This window comes from Pipra filicauda, unplaced genomic scaffold (assembly GCF_003945595.2).
Source record: "Pipra filicauda isolate LSUMZ 115617 unplaced genomic scaffold, ASM394559v2 scaffold12_size5214236_pilon, whole genome shotgun sequence".
Classification (NCBI taxonomy): domain Eukaryota; kingdom Metazoa; phylum Chordata; class Aves; order Passeriformes; family Pipridae; genus Pipra; species Pipra filicauda.
The window spans coordinates 2968648-2985010 of record NW_024103763.1 but is presented as its reverse complement, the minus strand read 5'-3'; the positions used below and the strand labels follow the sequence as shown (position 1 = coordinate 2985010).

The following is a 16363-nucleotide window of genomic DNA, read 5'->3' as shown; positions in this document are numbered from 1 at the left end:
TCTCCTCCTGGAAATGCTCACAGGTTCAGAGCCTTTCCCTCTGTTCCAAGGAGGTAGGAGTTTCATATACCCCAAAGACAGAGGGGGTTTTATTTCATATAAAGCTCTCTCTCTTAAACAAAAGGGCTTGGTTATTACAGCTGGGTCTATTTCTAGCTCACGCTGCTATTTGCACTCTAAGCCTGAGCTAGATGAAAGGAACATGAAGGCAACCAACCCTTTTGCTGAAAATGCAAAGCAGCACTTCTGGTTGTGATCATATTTATAATAAAACTCTCCTATTTGTATTTTTTTTTCATTAGTTTGCTAGGAGTCAATAAAAGATGCAAGATTACTGTAATTTAAATGTTAGACATGCTCCAGAGTGTATGTTTTCCTCCAAGTAATGTTCATTATATTAACTTCATTATTTTTTACACTTTTTTTCTTGAAGCCACTTACAGGCAAGTTACTATGTGCACGAGACTGTTCTTAATCACTTAAATAAAAACCTGTAGCAACTTGGCTGTGTGTTTAGTTATCATTATAGTTTTCCTCTTGCCTGTGTTCAGAAGCCCAGCGGACTAATATCTAGATCATCACTGAAGCCAGCTGAAAGTGCACACTCAAGAAGTGCACTTTCAAGATTGCTCTCTTGAGCATTAGCAGCCCTCTGATACTCACTGGGAACCTACCAACAGTTCAGTAACTTCTCCAGCTTTACCAAAATACAAGGAAGCCTGAGAGCATCTGCTGAGCAAGGCTGGCAGGGCCTGCCCATGAAGCTACTCCATGAGGTACAGCACCACCACAGCTGGCAGCACACCAGGGGCATAATAAAGGCTTGCAAGAGACACAGAAACAGTTTGACAGTCAGGCAGGCATCCACTCCTTCAGCCATGCTTTCTATTTATTTTAGGAGCAAAGATGTTTCCTGCCTTTTCCTCCAATGCAACCAGGCCTTCAAGGCAGCACCCACTCCCTTATTTCTCGCTACCTCTGGAAGGACTGACTATTTCAGGGAGTGCCATGGCTCAAGTTAATCTCTCCCCTTCCTAACCTACCTTCCAAGCTGCCCCTAGCAAGAAGAAGGCTTTTGTCGGTAAAAGTAAATGAGAGATTTTTTCTATTCCCCAAGGTCCCAAAATGAGTAATAAGCCATGTATTCATCTTCTCTCCTATCCATGGCTTGAACTGCAGCTGTGTAAACTCTTGAAGAAATACATCTAAAAAAGGTCAATATTCTCATCTGTAAATAGGACTTCTGTTTTTCTGAGGGAGCAGATCACTGCACAGGCTGGGCCTCTGAACATGATGTTACTTTGTAAAACCGCTAAAATATGAAGCTCTAGATTAGACATCAACACATAACTACTCAATTTTTCACCTTTTTGATTAAAAGTTTTTGATATAGAAACATTTCTTAATACAGGTTTCATCATTACATCTAGGATAGGAATGAAGAACAAGAATGAGAACAAGCAGGCCCTCAGAAAAGTATATGCGTACTCTTGAAGTGCTTAGACAGGTTCTCTGCTCATGCCAGTAGATGTACTTGCACACATAATCATCAGTTACAGAGATCTTCTAAAAAATGGCTATGAGAATTACCTTTTTAATTTAAGATTTACAGATTACTAAAATTAAAATATACAATTGGCAAACTAAATTTACAATACCAAAATTCAGCCTAATAAGAGTACCGAGATACACCATAATGGTGCAGGGTTTGAAAATGAAATTTTTTTCTGGTAAGATACCACATTTTCATGGAAATCTCCATTAAAATGCACAGTTCCTTACAAAATTAAAAAAAAAAAATCAATCCCACCAGTTGGCAGTTGTATTCATTAAATCTTTCCTTCTGCCCTTCTAAAGTTGAGTCTCATCGAGAAGAATGTTGAGCTGGTAAAATTGTATTATTCAGAAAGCCATGAATACCTCTTACACTGGCACTGAGAGCTTTCATGGGTCAGCTCTGCTGTGCTGGCAGCCCCCCATTAAATTAATGCTAACCCACTGTAAGCATCTCTCCAGCAGCCTTTCAGCAACTGATAGCCAACCCCATAATTTAAAGAAAAACAAACCACCATTAATGCAAACAAATGTATCTATTGGACTTTTGAAGACATCATCCATACACACAAACATATATATAACATAAAGCCATCTGAATCTGAGGATTAAATGCCTCATAGAAAGATGAATGTGAAGGACAGGCACTCTGCCATTCAGAGCACCCGTGGGGCCACTGGGCTCAACTGTGGTGGGGGGGCCAAGAGATCCCAGTTCTCACAAATACTGGAGAAGACCACATGACAGTCTCTCTAACTTTCAAACCATGATTCAAACCATATCAGATCTTTATTAATATGACCCTGGCATTTGGGGAAAACAACAAAATCATGTAAAAGCTGAGTGCAGAAAGCAATTCAATAATATTCCAGTATGTTTATTTAGAATTTCTTACTACATTCAGTGTAATGATGCTGAAACCAAGACAGATCATTCTCAAAATCCAATTTTATTTTAAATGTCAGAAAATAACTCATTTTAGAATCTTCATAAATTCTCATAAAACTTGGTAAAATACCTATGAATGAAAGCATCTCTCTAGAGGCTTACATTAGACTCACATTGAGCTACCTAGGACTTCTCCAAACAACCAAGCTTTGTTACTTACTAAGCTCAATTACTGGGATTAGGACCTTAAAGTACAGTGCAGAATTTGTTAAATTCTTTTGAAAAAAGTGGCTATGGTTTAGAGCATCTTGTTAGTAATCAAGTACTCCTTGGCAGAAACATGCTTTCAAAATCTGGCAACAAGACAATGAATCTCTCAACAACTACCTAATCCAAGATAATTTACATAAAAGAGACAGTCCAATAGACAGTAAAGTCATCTTCTGAGGCAGTCCTGGAGAACACCAGTTTTCCCTTTACATACTTCTTGCAAATACGCATAGATTATGAAATATTGACAGAAAAGTATGAGAGGAAACCTCCCAGTTTGGCTCTATTTGTCTCCTAACCCAGGGATTTATCCTGCTTACATCCTCAACCCTGTCCCAAAAGCCTCAAGTCCTGCATGGATCTTTCCCTGCTACTGACAGTTCTCATGCCCAAGCCATAGGGAACCTTACATCTGATAATGCCAGCTGCATCTTTTAACGCTTAAGGAGTCAAACAGGGAGATTTTTATTTATCGGCTCCAAGGTTCTTCTAAGAAATTCCCATGTCGACATTGCATGGAAGGAAACGGGAGAGATTGTCAGAAATTTTCAGCTGTGGTTACACTACTCTTTCCAGACAGTGTTTTTTACTGGCAGGCACAACAAGAAGACACCTCTCCAGAAGACACAGTCTGTTCAAAAATTGGCCTGTTACTGGACCCTGCAAAAAAGAAACTGGCTGAAAATAATGAATGACCTGCAATACCCAGGATGTTAGACCAGAGGATCTACCAGACCAGATGTATTTTTTCTTTTAAATCTCTTTCAGGCTAGGTCTAACCTTTTGACTTTACATTCTGTGATTAAATACTTTAATCAGTAATGAAGCTAAAAAGCTTTGATGAAATATTTGTACAAACAGGAAGAATTAAGTTGCTTATTGAACAAAACAATCTCTTCTGGGGATTCACTTAATTTGCAATGTTCAGTCAGCAGAATTCATGGCGAAGTAAATATGTTCCACATCATAAAACTGTAACACTCCAATACTCAAATTAAAACTAAATTAGCCAACACAAACATGAAAGGCGGTGGTAGTAACAGACATAATTTATGCCTCTGATGAACCAAGATAAAATATTTACGTAATTACATTTTCTGTATTTAAAAAGATTATAAAAACCTAGAACAAAACATTTCAAGGATTATTTAATGCTATTAATATTTAGATCACAGATATCTTAGGACCAGGGTCCTAATTACAATTACTAATTACTTGGCACTGTATGTGCATTTTTACTTTCCCTTCAAATAGCTCTCCCTACCCTGAAAAGGTTGGACTTCAGATAATGCCATCAAATCAGCAGGTGAACCTAACATTCAGAATAAAAAAAAAGGATGAAGCTAAGCAGTGAGTCTGAAGACCACATTGTGAACAATAATCACAGTTTTCCAGATGCCTCAGCATTTCAGCAATATCTCTTGTAAGCATGGGGCAGAAAAAAAAATCTTTCTCTTTTTATCTCAAAATATGTCACCTTTTCAGATTAGCTTGGCTGTATTAAACATACTTACAAATAAACCTAATGCGTTTCAAATTATGCAAATCTGGAAGCATTGTGTGCATGGGGGATCCTGCCACTTCCCAAACACAGCCTGGCTTGAACGTCCATTTGTCAAAATTTAAATTTGGGGCTTTCCATGAAGAACAGAATCCCTTTTTCTGAAGGCATTGCTGTAGCACCACAACTGGTGATAACAAGAACAAGAAAAGAGAACTGCAGTGTGTACTTTAAAAAAATAATATTATAAATATACTAACAAGAATAACATTGAAGTGCTGGCTGTTCCCTTCTGCCCTGGACTAATCACAGGCTTCACAGTTAACATTTAAGTGCTCAGCTCAAACAGTAGTGTTGCAGTCATGTTTCTAAAGATACCAGTGAAAAGTAAGCTGCACCTGGTACCCTATTAAACATATTGTCAGGCTTTATCTCTACACAGACCTTACTTAATGCCCCCTTGCTAATCACAGCAGCCAAGAAATGCTGCAAGATATGAATAAGTGCTAAAAAATTATTTATAAACATTTAGAAGTCTTGGCCAAGGACAAGGTTCAAGCAAGAGGAAATACCGTCTGTTTCCCCTAACTTACTGAATATATTGAATCATTTTAGAAAATGGACATATTTATTTATTTGATCATCAGTGTCCCAAGTTTTATAAAACTGTTTATATCACTCATTTGAGGAAACACTCAGGCTTCTGTGCAATGACACAAGTTTTATTCCATGCACTTGCTGCACTCATTAGCAGCATGGGTCTTGTTCTGCAGGACCTACTCCAGCTACCATTCCACATGGCACCATTGCTTGAAACCCAGAAAGAATACAAACCTTCTCACTCCTATTAGGTCAAAACATACAGAGGAAAGCTTCAGGCCAGGGAAAAGCAACCCCACTGCTATGCCAGCCTCTTGGCAAGCTGCTGGGACAGTCCTACTCCTCCTGTCACCCTTCCCTGCTCACGTGCCCCTGTGTGTTCCATGGTCAAGGCTGCCAGATGCAAGGCAAAGGGGCAGGAGCAGAACCATCCCCTTCAGCAGCCACCTACCATCCATCATGTAAAACTGCACCCTCAGCATGCTCACTTTGCAAAATAATTTCTTGTATGAAATCAGCAGGTTTCTCCATCAGCTAAGGAGGAGGGATGTCTTGGGGGAAAAACCTGTGCCAAGCGAGCGCAACATAGGGTAGGGGGCAAGCACACAGAAAGCAGATTAGGCAGGGCCATTAGGTCTGGCCAATGATGTGTTGAGTAATTCATGGTTATCTCAGGAGAGAAAAGGGCATGCACTGAGAGCCTTTATGGTATTGTTCTTTCTGAGGGAAATACCTATTAATTTCCAGAAGCAAGTAGTAAATGCTGTTATTGCTTACATGCTATTATTTAAACACAAAACATCATAAAAGCTTTCTTATGGCTATCATAAAAGCCTTCTTAAAGCTGGGCATTGTTTTGTGTTTATTTACTGTATTCCTTTCAGTTTCTGTATGCAAGATTGCTGCAAATCCTCAAAATATCTTGAATTAAAACCCTTAAGAGTGGTATTTGCATAACCAAATATTTTGTGTAACAAAAGTCCATCGTGTTGCTCTGACAGAAAGCCATTTTTATATTTTATAAAACCAGACCATATTTTCCCCTGAATAACCTAAATTTTTTGCACAGTTATATTAATAAACTGTTTTCTAAAAATTAGTTAAAAGCTTGATTTTAGCTGTCAATCAAGGAAAAGCAAAAATAACCTGATTATCATGAAATATGACTAACTTCTTCCCTTCTTTCATAGGAAGAAAGAGACAACCTTAAACTTTATTTTATAAGACACAATCTTACGCTACCCTATTTCTACTCTGAAAATTTCTGTTTTCTAACCCAATTGGATATATTTTTAATGACCCAAATATTATCACTCTTCTTTTTATCCATAGAGGGGAAAATACCAAAAATTTCATCTTAATAAGAAAGAATTAGTGATACTACCTACCTATTAGCTCGTACTTAAAAACTTTAAGTCTTCTAATTCCTTCACATATTTCTATAACCAAGGTTTGTAAAATATGTGTTTGCTGTTTGCAATTAAAAGCATACAGAAAAATCCATCAATGAAGTAAACCCCATAGAAATGATTCCTGGCAACAGAAAGATTTCTACCCTAGAGACTCTACAACATGTTGAAACGTTCGACTGAGTATCAGCTAGTGTCCTCCTCTATCACACCATCCAGTTCTTGCTCCTTCCCCTGCTCACGGCCTCAAGTCACTGGCAAGATTCTTGTACATAGCACTTACTAATTTCATCCCTTTAGGAGCCTCCTGCATCCATCAGAGCAGCTGTTTTCCTTCACAATCTTACCCAGCTGAGTTCGCCTTGGCGATCTCAGCTCAAGAAAGTGCTCTGGACCATTACCTCTTGCACTAAGATGAGCATTTAAAGATGTTGTGAGAGAGAAAAACAGTACAATTGTTTTGGCAAACGGACCATACTCCAGTAAGTGTCTACAAACACAGTCAGGGTTAAATTAACCGCCTCATGACTACCCTAAGCATTGGATTATATTAGGCACTCCACATAATGACAGATTCCACACTCTAACACAGACAAATGCACAGAGCAGCCATTGCAACAGTGGAAGCAGGACATGATGAAAGAGATTATTAGGACTGAATCTCATTTAATTGTTTCTTTATACCCTTCTACTCACCTGTACGTACTTGTCTGTCTTATCACTTGACTGCATATGCTTCAGGGGAGGGACTCACTAAATGTACAGCTTTTTGAACCACAAAACTTGCAAATCTCAGAGTAAAGTAAATTATCAACAATAACACCAAAAGCAAATACGAGCTTTGCAAAAACTGATTGCCATTATGCTTATTTTAAGAAACTAGGTTTATGGCTCTTTTTTACCCAACACAAAATTGGATTGCCATTGAATATCTGGATTGTCATTAAATAGCTAACCAGATAAGATGTCATGTAAGGTTTTAACTGGCAACAGGCAGTTGTGTCTGTTGTGTCTTACATGGTACCAGTGCATTAACTTTCACAACACTATTTGAATAGCATCAGCAAAATCATCTTGTAAATTCAGAATTAGCAGAATTGCCACTGATATCAGTGCCCTTCACTACCTCTCATAATAAGGGTTCATATGAGGACACCCTCATACCACTGTCAGCTTTTCAAATCTGCAAGTAGTTAATTTTATTTATCCAGACCATTTTAATTCCTGGGAACAAAGTGGCATTTACTGCCTAGAGCTCAGGGAGATTGATGCAGTGCAATGAAATCCTGCACACTGTTGCAAGTGAAACCACTTTCAAATGAGTGCACAGCTGCCAGTGTGTGCTCGATGTATTTGCTTTGAAATTATTTAGCTATTACTATCGATTCCTCACACAGGTCATTTTCTGTGTGCCAGTGAAATCTTCAGAATCCTATGTATTTTGTCATAATTTATCAGAGCTATTAATACATTTCCAGTGTTTACATAAAGACTCTTTATTAAAACTGGAAAGTAGCTTAGAGTAGCTATGTCTAAAAGTGCTGGAATAAAGAATCCTGTAAGATTTTCATGATGACAGTTGAAAATGTCACGTGAATCTTCTGTTGCTTAGAAGCAACTCTATTACAAATACAATCTCCAAAATGAATATTTGAGCATGATAAAACACCTGTTTGCCCCTCTCCTTCAGCTGCATGGTGCAGTCATTACCAGTGTTCTTGCCCTTATCCAAATGCTGTCAGGAATATTTTGAAGACACTAAAAAAAATTACCTAAGGAACTGAAATGTTTGCCAATACAAAAACAAACTACAGGGTCAATCTTGTGGCCATTTGCCGTTCATATATTTTCAGCTTATGAACATGCCTTATAATAAAATTGCACAACAATCACCTTAACTGTACAAGTAAAGTTACTGTATTTTGCATTTTGTTCTCTGCCTTCCAAAGGTATATTTTTCTTAGACTCCTTTTTTGCAAAGCAAAGGCACCAGTTATAGCAGTTTGTTGCCTTGAAGATGAAGTTTTTACCTTCCTTTACAATTCTGAGCAATGTTTTCTAGTCTTTCAGAATATTTTGCATGAAGGAATCAGAGGAATAACATTTCTCCACTTTTATTTCCACTTATTAATAAATAAAAACTTTTCTAGGTACTACAAGGATATTTGCTTCACTGAGGAAAAGGAGGAGAGAAAAACCTTTTCCAGAAATTTTTGGAATACATTTATGTAAATACATTTATTTCTTCAGTCTTTTAGGTAAATTTTAACCTATGAAGAAACAACAAATGTTTGGACTCTCTCTCAGTGTATATTTTCCAAATAACTGTAAATTATTTTTGGCTATCAGTCTTGCATAATGCCATCCTTCCCCTTATAGCTCTCAAAATACAAACCATTCTGATCTGTAAGTGATGAGCCTCTACTGACTCACTTCAGCACCTTAAATACACCTCACCAGCACATTCTCCATGTGATTAGGGACGTCACTTGGGATTCAGCAAATCTGTTCAATGTATTCTTTGGTTATTTCATAAAACCCTGAGATATTCAAATTCCCTTATCATAGAGGCCTATAGGAAAGGTCTGATCGGCTTGTGATTCAAGATCTCAACATCCATCAAAACAGAATAAGAACTTGAAACACATTCTGCGAAGGCCATGATAAAAAAAATATTGATTTGTTCTTTATATTAGATAGATACTTGATGATTTTGACAAAGGGATTTTTATAACTAATTTAACTGAATAAAAGAGAGAAATCTGATGTATTCTTATCCCTTATATCTGTGGGAAACTGTTAAAACAGTGATTTTGAATTCTGCATTTACTGATTTTACTCCTCTGTAATTCTTTCCACAAAATTAAGTCTTAGCATTTTAAGATGAATACCAGACTAACAGCTTCCTCACACACATATTGTCTCACATGTGTGCACATATACACGGGCTCTCCTAGTAACTTCCCATTTAGTTCATTTAAGTCACCCCTGTTCCTCTTAGGACCCATCAAATGCTATTTCATCTTCATGCTTTTAAAATCATTGTAATAGATTTTACATTATTTTCATGAGTTTTCCATTCTTGTGTTACTCACTCATTACTTTAGCCACTTACACACATTCTGACCATTGCTGTTGTTTTCAATTAAATGCAAATTCAGCATAAGTTAAAATTGTGAGCCTTCAACATTCCTATGGATCTGATGTGAGAAAACAGATTAGTCTAGTGATGCACGTTTCATACTGAGAACCTACATAACTTTTTGGTTTTTGTGATTTCAACAAAATACATTATTTTACAATGATAATCCATCCGTGGTTGTGGGAAGTACTATGACACTCATCTGTTTCCTTAAAAGTAACAATCTTTGCTCCTTGGGTCTAGGTAATTGGAAAGAATAAATGCTTTCCAGCATAGAAAGTAAACCCTGCAAAACAATTTATTACAAATAGATTAAAAGAAACTGTAATCTGATGGCAAAGCAAAACTCTGGTAATAGTTTCTGAAGCATTCCATATGTTTCCATTCAATGCCTCCTAGTCAGCATGGCTCATAACTGGCCCTGAAAAGGACTCTCTAAGCATGGTGATTTCAACTCCAGGTAAAAGGTAACTGTCTAGCAGAAGCCATTAGTGGGCAGAAAGAAGAGGCTCACTTTGTTATCGCTGACTAACAGAAAAACGACAACATGCACCTGCGTCAGAAGACCTGGACTAAAATAAAGTTACTACACTAGGTGGTAGAGCATGAAGAAGACCCCACTGTTTTCTGAACTCTACAGAAAAGACCTGGCCCCACATCACTGGAATTTTATTTTTTTAACTATGCGTTAAAAAAAGATGAAAAAAACCCCACAGCACAAAAGGAACTGAAAAGTGACTGCTTGTTAAGCCCTGTTTCTTCAGTAGCTCAGATCAGCTCAGACACAGCATAAAAAGGCATTCACAGAGAAACCCCAAGCTTTTGTGCACTGAGATTCCCCCACGCTCTAGAGGCATGGGTTTATGTAATTGTTCACAGACATGTGGCATGCCACAGAAAAAAAGAAGAAAATTGAATAAAATGTCTTCAACAGCTTGATACAACCAGGCTGGAGAGTAGGACAGGGCAACATACTAGAGAATAGTACATTTACTGACAAACTTCTCACACATGGTTGGGAAAACTGATCAATCCACTAAAATCATCAGCTCAGTTATTATGAAAGACCAGCATCCTTCCACTGTGGGGGCAGAGGCAACGGGAAGAAAAAAACGGGGAAAAGCAAGCAAATGAAATCTCACACTGATACTCCAGTAAAGTATCTGTCTCTACCTATGCATACTGAAGAACACAGCTCCACCTGGAGACCAGCCATCTCAGGGAGTTAAATCAACATGGTCAACAAAGCGTAAAGTGGACAGGAGCAACATCTTAAAAGCCATTTCCATGATCAGAGACGCTGTTAAATACTCACATGAGAGCATTCTAAATCAGGCAAAGTGAAACAGTTTTACAAACAAGCTAAAAAAAAAAACGTCACTGCAGGCAAGTCATTAAAGGATATTTAATGTAAACAAATTCTTTTTAAATTTGCAGTTTCTCTTCCTACCAAATGTCTGGTTATTTTTCTTTGGTTACAAGTGTATTGTTCAGAACAAAGAAGATGGCCTCTAAGATTGAAAATGGCTTAGTAAATGGCAAACACTCCCTCAGATGTACCTCTCAAGGTTTTGGTTTTTTTCCACCCAGGTGCCAAATTGGTCAGTCAAATAATTTGTTATGAAACTTATCAATTGTAGAATTAATTATTTTACTTTCATATAAGTACAAGCAGCAGCACTACTGTGCACATCGTTACAATTCATCCTCCTCATGCAAAATCCACAGCCTTTTCTAGTTTATATCTTTTTTTTCCCCAAAAATATTTATGCCCAGCAATCAAAAACTTTTAAACAAACTGCAAAGTCTTTAAACATGAGCAGGAAATTAAGTACACCTAAACTATAATCAGTTCTTTATAACATGGTGCACAGCCCTTCTAAAAGAAAACCAACTGTTTACTCACCATGTCACTCTATAGTTTTTTTAAGATTTTGTATAAATCCTGGCACTGTTTTTTCATTTCAAATCTTGAGTAACTTCAAGAAATTTGAAAGAAAAAACACAGATCTAAAATTATTTAATTTCTGTTTTACCATTTTTTCTGCTTTACCATAGTGTTAAGGGTGGCTATATTTTAAATAAGGGCTTAATTCATTAAGTTAATTTAGGAACACTATCTCAATATAACCCAAAAAATATAATTCATAATTCCTACAGGAAAAATAACTCACACATCTAAGAGAAATTTTCAAAGCTTCTGCTTTCTTGACTCTTCCAATTTATTCTCTAAGCCATTGTGTTTGTTACAGGGAGCTATTTACAATTTATGTAGACCTGCCAGCAGATTCAAATTAAAATTAATTGTATAAATTTATAAACTCAAGAGTACACATTGGCCGTTCTTCACTTAACATTATCAAGGTAAGGCTCTAAAGCACAAGAGGAAGGGAGATGTAGGGCTCTCTGAAGTCTGTGTAATGTTTCACTGTCAAACCAGCAATGCTTTAGGAACAACACTGTCAAAGGCAAAACAGGAATTTTATAGCAATTAAATGATGCCAATTTTAAAAGCTTTATCCCTGCTTATAGGAGAAAAATATTGCTTTTACCTTACTGATAAGTGTGACGACATCGCCTTCTCGGATTGTGAGCTCATCATCATTCTGTGCTTCATATGGAAATATCACTTTGCAATACTCCTTGTCTGAAAGGAAGAACATTCAATGTGATAAATTATCCCTTTATAAGAACTGCTTATTCAAGGGTGAATAATCTTCATAAAATATTCCACTAGTTTCTCTTTGTGCTGCTTTACTTCCTTGCCATCCTTCTCTTTGTATTTTAGACCTTCATAAACAGTATGAAATATTTAAAAAACTGCACTGATGAGCGTTCCTGCACACGTCATCCAGGGAGTTGGTTGCCCCTAGAACCATTATCTCAAATGACATCGCTCCGGACAGCAGCCTGCCACAAACTATTTCCCTTAGAGCAAGCCTGTATCTGACACTTGCTCCAACAGTTCCACTGGTATAGCCTTCCACCAGGTCACATAAACTGGAAGCATAAAGGACCCAGTAGGTCAACACAGCTTATCTATCCCCTTGTGTGCAAGACAGCGGATATTTCTGAATCTGTAAAGATGATAAAACAATAAATAATACATTAATGTAAATGCATTAATAATTAACCTTCTGTATACTCTGCATAAGAGTTCTGAATATTACTCTAAAGTTTCCTCGTCCCTTTTCCTTTACAGTCTATAAATAAGGGCATCATCTCAACTTTCATCTGGAAAATACAGGAGCCAGCACTCCTACTCAGAAATCATGAAAAGCAGTTGTCATGAAAAGCACTTACATGTTGCTGTGCAACAGACAAGTATGTCAATGTGCCTTATAAATAAAAAGGGAATATGTATTCCAGCTGTTAAACTATGTATAAAAATATGTGATACTCTTAGACAGAAAGTTTAAAAAGACCAAATAAACTCCCTGATCATCTGTAGAAGGACATGTGACTTTGTAGAAATGTTCACCTCACTTCAAATGTCTCAGTTTTGATGACCTCTTCATCTAGTCAACTCTCATATTCAATGCAGACAAGAAGGTACTTGCAGGACACAAAAATATAAATTTATTTGAAATAATAGGACTTATTTCTTTGTATTTGCTGTAAAGAGAACCTGCATTATCACACTTGTGGGTATTTTAGGCTCCACTGGGGGGGGTCTGTTCAGCTGCCCAGACACTAAGTGCCATTTCAGACACTCATGGGTATGTAAGACACCTGCAGAGTTGGCAGATACCTATGTTGATGCACAACTTATGGGAGAATTGGGTCCCTCTGCCCTGACAGCTGAAGGCAAGTCAAAACAAAATACCCAGGAGGTATTTCAAACAGCTCCAGATGCAGTCTGCTGATTTCAGCCCCCAGGCTTGAGCCTTGTATCTGAATTTATATTCAAGGACCTGATGTTAGAAATCAACATGGTCAATTGATGGAGATCAAGTCACTAAAATGAGCGAAGCCTTGAGAGCCACTCCTCACTCCAAGAGCAGACACCTACATTTGATTAGCTGAATCACTCTCTGAACTTTCTGGACAGCACTGACAGATCTTCAGTGGGACTCACTTAAGTCCAGATACCAAGCTCACATGGTTATAACCCAAACTTAGGGCTCTGACACAGAAGCTGCATTCCAGCTTTTAAAGTTTAGTGAGAAGAACATCAACCTTAAAGAAGCAGCCACCACACATGCATGTGAAGGGTGGCTGTCTCTAAGCACCATCAGCCCAAGAAATTATACAGTACTAATGGGGAAGAGGAAAGCTCTTCTCCAGTTCACATACTGCCACTCAGAAACAGCATGAATTTTATGTGGCACTGGTTCAAGTAAACAAGAACTTCTTAGGCTTCACAGATTTATTTTTCTGAACAGAAACATTTCAATTAATCCATGATCATTACAGTTGGTTTTCAGGCCCTGTCCTGTACTAGGTCTGGTTGAGATGGAGTCAGTTTTCTTCCCAGCAGCCCACGTGGTGCTGTTATTTTGGATTTGTGACTAAAACTTCACTAATAACACACCAGTGTTTTGGCTATTGCACAGCTATACCTGCACCCCTATTCTATCCCCCAAGTAGGCCAGGGGTGGGCAAGAAGCTGGGAGGGGACACAGCAGCTGAGCCAAGCTGAGTAAAGGGGTATTCCGTGCCATATGACCTCCTGCTCAGCAATAAAAAAGGGTGGGCTTCGGGGGTGTTGGTGTAGGAGGTTGCCGTTGCTTGGAGACTGGCTGGACATTGATGTACTTGTAGTACGTGGTGAATGATTGTCTTTGTGTTGCCTCTTTTCCTCTTTCGTTTACTTATCAAACTGTCTTTATTCCTAAGTTTTCTCGCTTTTGCTCCCCCTGTTCTCTCCCCTATGGGGTACCAAGTGGCTGGATCGAGCAGAGCTGTTGGCTGCGGTCAACCCACCATACCTCCTCTGATGTCTCTGAAGAAACAAAGAGTCAGATGAAGACAATGAACCCACTCTTTGGAGGAAAAACTGAGCAAGGAAAAAATAAATCCCTTTCCCTAGTTCAGAAAGCAGAGAACACTGTCAAATAAACACCTGTTTACTTTTCCAAACCACTGGGCATGTGAGAAGCACCAGGTCACAACTCAGATTTCAGAGGATGAAAGGGGTGTCTAACTGCTGCTTTACTGCATTCTGGAGGAAAGGTTGGAATCTCTCTTTGTGGACCTGTCTAGGATGTTTCACCTGTTCACTGTTTTGTCTTCCAGACAGAAATTTTTACGTAAAAGCTGGTGGAAGGTTGACACATTCATACTTAGGTTGATGTAAAGCAGCCTGTAGATAAATATGAGATTCAGCATATTTTACACTTCAGTGGTATGCTACCTTAAATAACCACGGTGGGTTTTTTTTTCCTATTCTGAGAACATCCACACCCAGAAAAGCAGCCATGCTAAATAATAGATTCAGTGAATTAGTCCAGAGTCAAAGTAGATGTAATGCTGTACTAAAGACACTGAGTGCTGCAAACTCAGGCAAGTCCTTAGTTACTGGAAGCATGCTTAGCATTTCTTTTCTGGGATACAGAACAGAAGCCACACTGGATTCTTGGAGGTAAACACTACCTGAGCTCAAGAAGGATCATTCCTGAATGTCCATTCTCAAATACATACATTGTTCCTCCATTCAGAAACAGCATAATCCCAAGATTAAGTGGGAAGCCAAGCACAATGTAGAGCTAAGCAACTATGAACAGTCACTGCACTGTCGTAATGGCACTGCTCTGAAAGGAGGAGAAGGCAGTGCAGCTTCTGCTCAAGGTGTGGATGAACCCCACGTGTTCAGGTTAAAGAATGCTTTAAATAGCAAGTGTCTGGGGGCTCATGTGTCCTGAGTCATATAACAGGTAAGCCTCCCTCAGATCTCACTTGCTATTTGAAGACTGGGAATTTGAATCACCTTTCGAGATAAAGACAAGAGTGATAGACAAGAGTGGAGAGAGGGTTGTAGTTTCAGCATCTGAAAAATCAGATAATTAACAGGAAGCAAGTACCCTCTAGCAAATGGCTACACATCTTCATCTTCTAGTTTTGATGTCAAGAACTCTCGTCCCATAACTATCTGCTCTCCGCACCAAGCTTTAGAATTTTTTCTTTCCTTTTTTTTTTTTAAAGTACAGATAGCAGTGAAACAAGAAATTATACTACAGAGAAATTTCAAAATCAGCCAAATGCTGATGCAGTTCATAAAGAGCCAGGAGACAATCTCATGAGAGGCACAAGAGGGAGCTGGGGGAGGTTCATGGCCGCCCCATGCTCTGAATGCTGGTACAGGAACACAGAGTTAAGGCACAGCCATGGAAAAAACTATGGTTTATGTACAGTGGAAGTCTGCCCTTGTTGAGTACAATTCACACAAATATATACTAAATCAATACATTTCTCTGTCTGGAAAGGACCCACTGGATCATGCTGCAACAGAGCTAGGTCTCAACAACATGGATGGGTTAGGAACCATGTAAGTGATTGGACAAGGTCAGCTTTCAAACTTCTCCTAAGGGAATGGTAGAACAACATGATTCAAGCAAGCACCAGCTAAGCCAACAGGAATCAGAATAATATGAACCTTTAAAATCAGATTAATAAAAGCAGAGAAAATCTAATGGGTTATGTCACATCAGTACTAAAATTGTCCTTACTCAGCAGAGCATAATACCACAAGAGGATGCAGATGCACTTAATGTCAACAGTTATGTTTAGATAGGAAGGAAGAAAAGATAAAAGGAAAAACTAACTTCAGACACAGCATTGTAGAGGTCACACTGGAACTTGCTGAATTTGGGGTTTTCCAAATGGAAAAAAAAAAAAAGAAAAAAAAAGACCAAAAAACAAAAGGTCAAAACAATATATCCTATTATAAGCCTGGTAAATAAACTTAAGCAAAATTAAAGCTTCAAACTAGGATACTAAGCAACCCTCAGCTGTAGGTAATAAATCTTGTGTTTACATTTGACATCCAAGGCTGGGTTT

The 16363-nt window shown here is 38.2% G+C and overlaps 1 protein-coding gene across 5 annotated transcripts in view; it reads right to left on the bottom strand.

Annotated features, from left to right (window-relative positions):
- SH3KBP1 (SH3 domain containing kinase binding protein 1) overlaps positions 1 to 16363 on the bottom strand; it is a 214933-nt gene that overhangs the window by 40137 nt on the left and 158433 nt on the right. For all 5 annotated transcript variants that reach the window (XM_027738275.2, XM_027738277.2, XM_027738279.2 and 2 more), the window contains one exon: positions 11917 to 12011. In XM_027738275.2, the coding sequence (XP_027594076.1) occupies positions 11917 to 12011 (95 nt within the window). The remainder of the gene's footprint in view (positions 1 to 11916; positions 12012 to 16363) is intronic.